This window comes from Columba livia, chromosome 2, assembly GCF_036013475.1.
Source record: "Columba livia isolate bColLiv1 breed racing homer chromosome 2, bColLiv1.pat.W.v2, whole genome shotgun sequence".
NCBI classification, from domain to species: Eukaryota; Metazoa; Chordata; class Aves; order Columbiformes; family Columbidae; genus Columba; species Columba livia.
In genome coordinates this window covers 73,592,657-73,602,618 of record NC_088603.1, presented here as the reverse complement: position 1 = coordinate 73,602,618, position 9,962 = coordinate 73,592,657, and the positions used below count along the sequence as shown (strand labels likewise).

Genomic DNA, 9,962 nt, shown 5'->3' with positions numbered 1-9,962 from the left:
GTTCATTATGCTTTAATGTGGAATGGAAAAGTAGAATAACATCCCTCGGGAGAAAGGGTGTGTACCAAATATATGGAGTAGACACAATTTTTCCAGAGAGGATTTTTATTTCCTCAAAGCTTTAGCAAACAAAAATATTAGGCCTTATTAAGCAGAAAGCAATAATCAAAGTACCTCCTACTGGGAAGCATAATTTAAGGTAGTATAACAACACTTCTTAAAAAAAAAAAAAAAAAAGTAGTAAGACGACGAGTTATGGGCTTTTTGTTTGGTGGAGTTTCGTGTATATGTGTGCCTGTCTAACTTTGTAATGGGGCTAATAGGGAGTAGCAAAACATGAAGGAAGCAAGGGGAGAGCTCTTTCTGATGCGGAGTATTGCTAGCTGCCCCAGCCCTTTCTGGTGAAGTAAGAAAACGTGTCCCTTCAGGCACCAGAGCTGTGTTTTACAGTAGTGCATTGCAGCACTATCCCTTAAGGACTGTGCCAGTCCATCACATTATATAAGCACATAGTATTTTCATAGATGTCTGGAAAGATCTACTAGGGGTATACTCTTTAGAAGTATGCAGCGTGTGACAATATTAGCAGATTTCCCTGCACAGAAGATTAGGGATTTGCCCCATTTTTGAAGAGAATTGGCTGGAGAAGAGACCAAAGATCTGGATTATTTTCTTCGTTCAGGTTATAAATCCTATTGCTACTTTGATTTACTGTGCTCTTCACCTCATACCTTCTAGAAAGATACATCTGTCAACAGGGTTGGCCTCAGGTTTGATTCTTAGATTATCACAGTACTGGGACCATTGTGTATTTAATGCAACCAAATTTCTGATGTATATGGGCACCTCACATATGGTGGGAAGAGGAGAATGGTTATTGCTTCCACTTGACAGACTGGAAAACATCTGTTGGAAAACAGAAATATCTATAGAGAACATAGGCCTACATAAGTGTTTTGAAGAACTAGACCATATGTTGGACTATCTTTCCACGACACTGTTGGTACAATGGCTTAGACTGAGGTCCTAGAACTAAACAGGGAAGAGAAATTAGGAGACATGGTATCTCAGTGCTACCACACCTCGTATCATTTCTATTTAAATTAAACCTACGCAGTAGCTAGCAGCTTTTACAGCCTCATTTAGCTTTACCATTTTGCCTCTATGAGTGGACATTGTTTGTCTTGGTCAAGACATTCTGCTAATGTGCTTAAAAATGCCACATTCAATGAAGGGAACAAAAAAAAAAAAAAAAAAAAAGAGAAAGAAAGAGATTGTTCCCTTCCCCAAAACCATGAGTTCTAATTGTCAATAGAGGAAAATGCTTCCCTGCAGGCTGCCACTGATCTGTTGAAACAAAAGTATATTGCTTGGTATTATTAATTTCTACCTCAACACAAAAGAGTCTTTGTAAGTGGCTTAAGATGCACACCACTAAGCCTGTGCTATCTATCCTCATTTCTTCCAGACTGTGTACCTCATGCAAGACCTTTAGCCTTGGGGGTGTTGTTCATCACATAGACAAATAAAAATCAACAACCAACAGAGGTTAAGGCAGTCAGATTACCTAATCTGAAATCCTTTCAGTGGTTCTGTGAAACAGAAACAGTGCAACCATGAGCACTTGTGAAGACATCCGTTAGTTGTTTGGCATACAGAAGTCTCCATTTTTTACAGTGAACGGTCTCCTGGGAGACAGATACAGCTAAAACTCAAAGATCCAACAGCAAAAGAAATGCTACTGCAGCCCCCAGGCCCAGTGGGACACTCACCCTCCCTTATAGTTTTCCTACCGAGGAGTTTTCAGCCTCCCCTCTAAATCTTTCGGTATCCTCTTTTCCTGTATTTCTCACAACTCCTACCAATTTTTTTTTAATGATTATGACTGGCAAATAAGCTGTGTAGGATTTATGAAAGGACATGTTTCTGTCTAGAGTATGTCTATTTATGGTTTCTCTTTCTCTAGAAAAAAACAGAATACAAACAACAGCAAGCAATGTAGGATGGTGTCCTAGTTTCTAGTAGAGGAGATGCACTGAAATGTGTCACTTGGGTAGTTATTTTTAAGGGTTAGTTAGAGGCAAAGTGTAATTACACTAAGAATTAGAAGCTAGACGTGCTGAACACTAGTGGAACCTGCTACAGTCCCATGGCAAAAAAGAAGATCTTTACTATCAAAGATCGGGCTCTCATGTTTCAGTTAAAACTTTGTTTAAATTCATTTGCTGGCTCCCCTTCTCAGATCTACAAAGAAAGCTATATGATAAATGGTTTCAAGTACAACCCAGGTAGGTAATTTCAAGGGAACATTACTTGGACAACCAGATAAGCTGTTATTTCCCCAAAGGGCTTGGGGCAGCATGTTGTAACTCATTTACTAAAACAACCTCAGTTTGTTTAATGCCTAATCCTAGAACTACCCAAGCTCTAGGAAATACAAATACTATTGTGGGTATGCACAGTTGTATTTGTTTGCTGACAGTTCAGGCAGTTTAAGTGTTTCTCACTCCTCTTCACAGGGTATACACCAGGGAGGAAGAATAGAGATAAGAGAAAAGCTTTAGCAAATGCCTGTTTTCCTGTGCATCATCATAGATCTCACCATAGGATAATAAGCCCATGAGCAAAGTAACAGGGTACACTTAGAGCAGTGGCTGCAGGCAGCAATCAATTAACAGAGCCAAAATGGGCAAGGTATTAGTTATGCACAGTAGCTCCCTTTTAAGTCTTTATTCCAGCAATGCCTTGCAAGCACTCTACTAAAGGATCACAGAAGATGTTGCACACGTGTGGGTACCAGCTCTTTCAGAGCAGTGAGTACTGCAATGATTGTAGCATTGGCAGCAGTTCTCAAAGCAACACTCCCATAAGTGGTGTTTGGGTGAACTAAGGACTAAGCTTACAAATTGGGTAGCTGCGATACTCCATGGGGGATTTTATTATACTGTTGTTTTGTAGGACTAAGAAGTCTCATAGGCCTTATAACTACCAACAACTGCAGCATAAACTCACTAAGGATTCTTGCATCCTTTAAACACATGGAAACACAATTCCCCCCTCCCTCACTGTAAGGAAGCCACACATACCTCTGCAGATATGCACAACAGGGTGCTGCTGCACTGCTCCCACCTGTCTGAGGAGAGGTCCAGGTCCTGCTGCAGGGACCAAGAGCATCAAACAACAGTCCTGTAAATTAATAACTTGGGTGCAGGAGACAGCTATTGTCAGGGTAACTACCTGACTGCTCCAAGATTGCATGGATGCTCTGGGTAGCCTTTTGAGCCATGTTAGCTAGAAATCTGCCCATCACCTCTTATCTCCTAAAGGGAATCAGCTGCCACGAAGAGTCTATCTCTTTCCAGTTAAGGACAGCTTAGTGGTTATTTTTGGGAAACACTCAAGAATTTTATGCCTGAAGAGAAAGTCCAGGTTCATAATCGAGTTGTCTGCTAGGACAGATTCATGCTTCTCTGCATGGACTTTCATATTTAGAGAGGAGAATTGGGGAGACAGGACAGCTCAGGACCAAGTAAAATTAGAGGCAGCAACCCACATGCATGTACTACAGGCCCTGGAACTAAGAGTTGCTGAATGGCAGTGGGCAAGCCTGCAGCTATCTTGCCAAATCAGTTTTGACAGCTTGTAATGTGCAATTCAATACCTTCTCACTGACCTCACTACCATGTATGTCCATAAATAGGAGATGCAGGATTCTCAAGCGCAGTGTCTTGTTTCTACTAGTTGAGGCAGCTTTCTCCCCAACAATAGATTAGCTGTTAAATGCAGGAGTGTCTTAACAGTGAAGCCCAGTTCCCATAAATTAGCTACGATCTTAAGGCAAGCAACTGCAGTTTACTCACGCTGCCACATTCATGGTTTGAGAAACCTCGCTTTGAGTTTAAACTTTCACCGAGGTTAAGGATTAAACTGAGAAGTGAAGCTACAGAAAACTACACAAGAGTTATTCTCTTAATCTAAAGAGAGAGAAATAAGGCAGAGGAGACAGTTTAGGACACAAAAAGCCTTTATGTTTGAGAAGTTAACCATTTCAACAGAAGACTCTGAAGTATTTTTGCAACTACTGTTACATTGGACAGTCAAGGATACAAAACTGCTGACAGAAGCAACAGTGGAGAGCACCAAATTAAAAAATGCATGCTTCAGCACAACTGCACAGATTCCTTCTTTCAATGAACACTTGCCTGCTCAGACTATACTTCACTCCTACCAATTTCAACTTCATGCTTCATCCTCCTCCCCTTCCTCTTCAAACTCCCCCTGCTCGTCAGCAGTGGCATCCTGGTATTGCTGGTATTCGGAGACCAGGTCATTCATGTTGCTCTCGGCCTCCGTGAACTCCATTTCATCCATGCCCTCACCGGTGTACCAGTGCAAGAAAGCCTTGCGCCGGAACATGGCCGTGAACTGCTCCGAGATCCTCTTGAAGAGCTCCTGAATGGCCGTGCTGTTGCCAATGAAGGTGGCGGACATCTTGAGGCCGCGCGGGGGGATGTCACAGACGGCTGTCTTCACATTGTTGGGGATCCACTCCACAAAGTAGCTGCTGTTCTTGTTCTGCACGTTGAGCATCTGCTCGTCCACCTCCTTCATGGACATGCGTCCCCGGAAGATGGCGGCCACCGTCAGGTAGCGACCGTGGCGGGGGTCGCAGGCGGCCATCATGTTCTTGGAGTCGAACATCTGCTGCGTCAGCTCGGGCACCGTCAGGGCTCGGTACTGCTGGCTGCCGCGGCTGGTGAGAGGGGCAAAGCCCGGCATGAAGAAGTGCAGCCGGGGGAAAGGCACCATGTTGACCGCCAGCTTGCGCAGGTCAGCGTTCAGCTGCCCGGGGAAGCGGAGGCAGGTGGTCACGCCGCTCATGGTGGCCGACACCAGGTGGTTGAGGTCCCCGTACGTGGGAGTGGTCAGCTTCAGGGTGCGAAAGCAAATGTCGTACAGGGCCTCGTTGTCGATGCAGTAGGTCTCATCCGTGTTCTCCACCAGCTGGTGCACAGAGAGGGTGGCATTGTAGGGCTCCACCACCGTGTCCGACACCTTGGGCGAGGGCATGACGCTGAAGGTGTTCATGATGCGGTCGGGGTACTCCTCCCGGATCTTGCTGATGAGGAGGGTGCCCATCCCAGAGCCCGTGCCGCCACCCAGCGAGTGGGTCAACTGGAAGCCCTGGAGGCAGTCACAGCTCTCCGACTCCTTCCTCACCACATCCAGGACAGAGTCCACCAGCTCAGCACCTTCTGTGTAGTGCCCCTTAGCCCAGTTGTTGCCAGCCCCACTCTGACCTAGAGGGTAGACCCAAACCAAGGTGCTGCATTAGTGCCCATGGGAGGAACAGAGATCATCCCCCTCACCCCACCCCAGGGGCTTCACTCCTCTCTTCCACCTCTACTATGCTGTTGGTCTTTGGTCCCCCCAGGTCACCTGTGTGCTCACACTGACCCTTCCCTGTGCTTGCAGCTCCTGCTCCGACTCCATCTCAGCCTCACTTACCAAAGACAAAGTTGTCAGGGCGGAAGATCTGTCCAAAAGGGCCGGAGCGCACAGAGTCCATTGTGCCAGGCTCCAGATCCACCAGGATGGCCCGTGGGACATACTTGTTACCTGCAGGAAGAACCAGCGCCAGCGTTACAACCCCACGGTCAGCAGCCAGCGTCACAGGAGCCCTGCTGTGCTCCCTTCCGCCTCCCCAGGACACGGAGGGTGAGGAAATTGGAGGGAAGTAGTTGGGGATGGGAATACAAAGCAGCTGTTACAGCTGTGCTAAGAGATTACCCGCTGTGGAGAGGGCTGGGGCAGAGCCCCCATGGCAGAAGGCAGTGAGGACACCCTGCCTGTCCCCCCAACAGCACCGGGCCGGGAAGCTTGTTATAAAGGGGCGTTACCAGTGGCTTCATTGTAGTAGACATTGATCCTCTCCAGCTGCAGGTCGCTGTCCCCGTGGTAGCTGCCAGTGGGGTCAATGCCGTGCTCATCGCTGATGACCTCCCAGAACTGCGGGGACCATGGGAGGGACGGGGGGGCGGTCAGCGCCACCACGCCCCGCCCGCGCCCCCTGGCCAAAGTCTCTCGACGTGGCAGGCGCGGATTCGCCGCTTGTGGGGGGGGCAGCCCCCGCCAGACGCGGCCACTACCGCGCCCCTCACCCCACCCATCGCCGTGAGGGGTGTGGCACCGGTTCGGTGCCCCTGCCCCCACACGGCCAGGACCCCTGCAGCCCGCAGGGGGCACATAGATGGCATCGCTGCCTCCTCCCCACCCAAGACGCGCCGCGCCCAAGCCGCGGCAGCCACCCACTATCCCCCCAAGAGGCGACAGCTTGGCGCCGCCACGCGTGGACCCTCCCGCGACGGGGAGAACCTGGCGGTGCTCCGCAGCGGGAAAGCGGGTGCTGCCAGCAGCGCTCTCCCTGGGACACGCGGAGCCCGCTGAACGAGCACCACCCCGGACCTCGACCCGGAGCCCCGGGCAGACGGCTAGGGCGTCGGCCCGTACCTTGGCGCCGATCTGGTTGCCGCACTGCCCGGCCTGGATGTGCACGATCTCACGCATGGTGCCGGTGTCCGACGCTGCCCCTCTCCCGCTGCTGCTGCTACCGCCGCCTTCACCGCCCGCTCCCGCACTCGCCGCTGCAGCGGCCGCGCCCCGCGCCGCCCCTTAAATTGGGCGCCGCGCCCCGCCCTGCCGGTGACGTCATGCGGGAACGCCGCGGAGCCAATGGGAGCTCGGCGACGGGGCGTGGCTGCGGTATTGTCTCCCGCAGCGGGCGGTGTGGTACGGCAGTAGGGGAGTGGCCAGGGGCGGGGCTTTCCCGGAGGGGCCGCGGCGAACCGGTGCCACCGCCCGCCGCCGGCCCGGTTCGTCGCTGACAGCGGGGACAAAGGCGCGGAGCACGGCGGTGGGGCCGGGGGATCTGCTCGGGGGGTCCATTCCCCGGCCAGGGTCCCGCCCGCCCCGGGGCTTTGCTGGCCGCCCATGTGTGAACCGGCCCCGCCGCCGCGCTGTTGGTGGCCGCCCTCCCTCCGCCTTCCTACGGCCGCCTCAGCCTTTTGTTCCCCAAGACAAGCAGCTCTCCCTGCCGCAGCAGCGGGCGTTGCCGCGCAAGGCGGGGGGAGCCTGACACCTCCCACCACCCCCACCCTGCGTCGGTGCCGCCGTTCACGGGGCACCGGTGGGAGACTCCGCTCCCCACACGCACCCCCTCCATCACCGACCGCCGGTGATTGCCGCCCCCCTGCATGCACCGGCTGTCAGGATTCCCACGCCCTGACCCAGTTCATTTACTCCCGGCAGGACAGGAGTGGGTTTCACCCCAATACAGGCTGTGCGGTGTAACCTGCCGTCCGCCCACCCTGCCCGATATCCAGCCGTCCCCCGAGCGATCCCTGCCTGCCGCTCCCCCGGTGCTGAGCTCAGCTTTTTTCTCCACCTAAAAAGGTCGGATTTAGTTCCCGTAGCTGGGCCAGGAGCCGCTCTCTAGCAAAGCCACCGGCTCCCCGCTGTTCCCCGTCCAGCTGCGACCACCAGCGACCCTCAGCTAGACAATAGACAACGCGGGTGCTCCTGAGCAGGGCTCGGGGAGTATTTTCTCTGAGCTCTGCAGCAATCAGGTCCTATAAACTCTCAGCACGTTGTCACCTCGTTGCAGATTTACACATGGTAAGAGATGAAGAAAGGCGAGGAGCTGGAAATGAGGGGGGGGTGGCGGGCAAGGCAGGTTTGAACAAGAGCGCCCCAGAGATGCTCTTCCAGGGTTAATTTCGAGCAGCGCGGTGTGGCACCGTGGTCATTACCAAGGCGGGAGAGCCGGCGGGCAGAGCACATGCCCACGCCGCCGGAGGAGTAGGAGGTCGGGGGAAGGAAGGGCATGGGAGGGCGGCACGGTCCGCACCTCACCCGGGGCCCTTCGGTTCGGTCAGCGCGGCGTGTTGGCTTCTCATCAGTACCGCCTGCTTCGCAGCACCATCCGGATCAGCGTGTGCGGCGATGGAAGGGTGCGGCTCCCATGGGAGGCTGCCCAGAGCCCCGGCAAGGGCAGGCAGGCTCCCCGTCAGGCTGCACCCCGCTAAACACGGTTTTAGTGACCCTCTGTGTCAAGGCTGCAGCTATTCTAGAGGTACAGATAAAAGCTCATCACCATTTCCAGCGCACATTTCTTCAATATACTCTTTTCTTTGTTCTATCCATGTGCCGATGCCCCTAATCTTTCTAACCTCGTTTGTGCAGATCGATAGCCCTGCCTGTGGATCACTCTAGGTCTAATTTTACATTCTTCCAAGGCAATCAGCAGAACAACCCGGTTTCGTCTGATTGATATGCCAAAGCATCCACACCTTTCTTTTGTTCATCTTACAGGGAGAAGGCATCCCAGCTCCAAAAGGGGATGCTGGATAATACACTCTCAGGTTTGTCTCTTCTATAGTGATTCTGAGAAAAATGCACTCCCTGTAAAATGTTTTTACTGGTCTAAGCCAGGAGCAATTTAATTATTTGGTTGACTACGCTTCACAAACAATGTGTAGCTTTAATTCCAAGTGAACTTTTTTTTTGTGGCATGTTAACTGCATAATCAACATCCACATCTATAATTACTTGTTTAAAAATAACTTGCAGATTAGCAACTTCAGTGGACCACTGACCGCTTCAGGTAACGATTCAAAGCAGTGCCAGCTTTTCCTATGGCTGCAGTGGGTGTGTTCCTGGAAACACAGTCACAGCTAAACTCAACTAGAGCAGAGCTGGTGCAAAATACAGGTACCACGAGTGCTTGAAACTATGATTTCCAAGTATTCTACTTATTGTACAGTGCATATTAGTTATTTACTAGAAGAATTATTGACATTTCAGCATGAAAGGGAGCAGCTGATTTTTACACATCCTCCATACCTATGTTAAGCTCATTCCTAACAGCTTGGGGTTTCAAAGGAAGCCATTTTAAAATCCAATTCAAGTAAAACAGATTATTAACACCAGAGGAAAGAAACGCACCCCAACTGCTTTATCTTAAAATAAATTAATTCGCATTTTTGAAGGGGGAGGGATTCAAATATATCTTCTGTATAGGACTTGTTGAGACTAGAAGAAAAGAAAATGTGAAATGCCATTTTCTAAAATAAATAGCTGCGTTACTGAGGGATGAAGGAGGAAATCCAGGTCTAGCTTTTCTGCAGCCCCCAGACAAGACACTTTACAGGCAAACAGCAGCCATTCAGATCACTTTGGGACACTTCAGACAAGGTCCAGTTTAATTCAAAGGTAAGGATTTGAACCAGAGGTTTTCCAAAAGGTTCAATATAGCTTATTGAAAATTACTTGCAGGGAAATGAACTGTTCAGCTGTTAGCTGCCAGTGCCTCTCCCCACTCTGTATTTGCCTCACATCCATGTGTCTGTCAGCACAGCCCCTGCCCCAGCTCCGGGCCGACACTGGCTGGATTCCTCCATCCCCAGTCTCCCCGGCAACCGTCCCCCCCAGCCCCCGCCTTCCTGCAGAAACGAGCTGCACAAAAAAGAAAGGAACAAAAAAACGCTTCAACGTTTTCACTTGCCCGGCTGATTTCCCAGGGTGTAAAAGCAGCGTGGCTACGAGAGTGCAGAAATGGTGGCAGGGCGGGTGAAATACTGGGTCATAGGGTTATTCCGCAGCCATCCGCGCTGGATGTACAAGAGGAGGAATAATGTGACCTCAGTCAAGAGTTTGTTTAATGAAGATCAGAGGATCAACACAGTTTTATCCAATGTATCCTCTCCTTCCTCTCATGGTTCCCATCCTCCCAGCTACTAGGCTGGGTGTGATCACTCTCAGAGCCTCTGCCTTAAGCTACTGACATGGTCACTGATGAAGTCCCAACTCACTTGCAGGATGAAGAAGGTTGCAACAGCCAGCTAACTGAAGCCCAAGGGAAGGACTCAGTCATTTAACTTCATAATAAGAAATATGTGCATTTG

At 50.8% G+C, this 9,962-nt stretch overlaps 1 protein-coding gene across 1 annotated transcript; it reads right to left on the bottom strand.

Annotated features, from left to right (window-relative positions):
- Window positions 1-4,006: 4,006 nt before the first annotated feature.
- LOC102092546 (tubulin beta-2 chain) lies at window positions 4,007-6,674 on the bottom strand. Its single transcript, XM_005506702.3, has 4 exons — window positions 6,511-6,674; window positions 5,901-6,009; window positions 5,509-5,619; window positions 4,007-5,300 (listed from the first exon to the last, which is right to left on the bottom strand). The coding sequence occupies exons 1-4, from the start codon at window positions 6,565-6,567 to the stop codon at window positions 4,240-4,242; spliced, it is 1,338 nt and encodes a 445-aa protein (XP_005506759.1). The 5' UTR covers window positions 6,568-6,674; the 3' UTR covers window positions 4,007-4,239.
- Window positions 6,675-9,962: the final 3,288 nt, after the last annotated feature.

Bases quoted from the DNA above. Each gene is read 5' to 3' on its own strand.
- LOC102092546 (XM_005506702.3), bottom strand. From the start codon at position 6,567: ATGCGTGAGATCGTGCACATCCAGGCCGGGCAGTGCGGCAACCAGATC. The intron at 6,010-6,510 runs GTACGGGCCGAC...TGGTCCCCGCAG, and splicing joins GCAACCAGATCGGCGCCAAG to TTCTGGGAGGTCATCAGCGA. The intron at 5,620-5,900 runs GTAACGCCCCTT...TTCTTCCTGCAG, and splicing joins CTACTACAATGAAGCCACTG to GTAACAAGTATGTCCCACGG.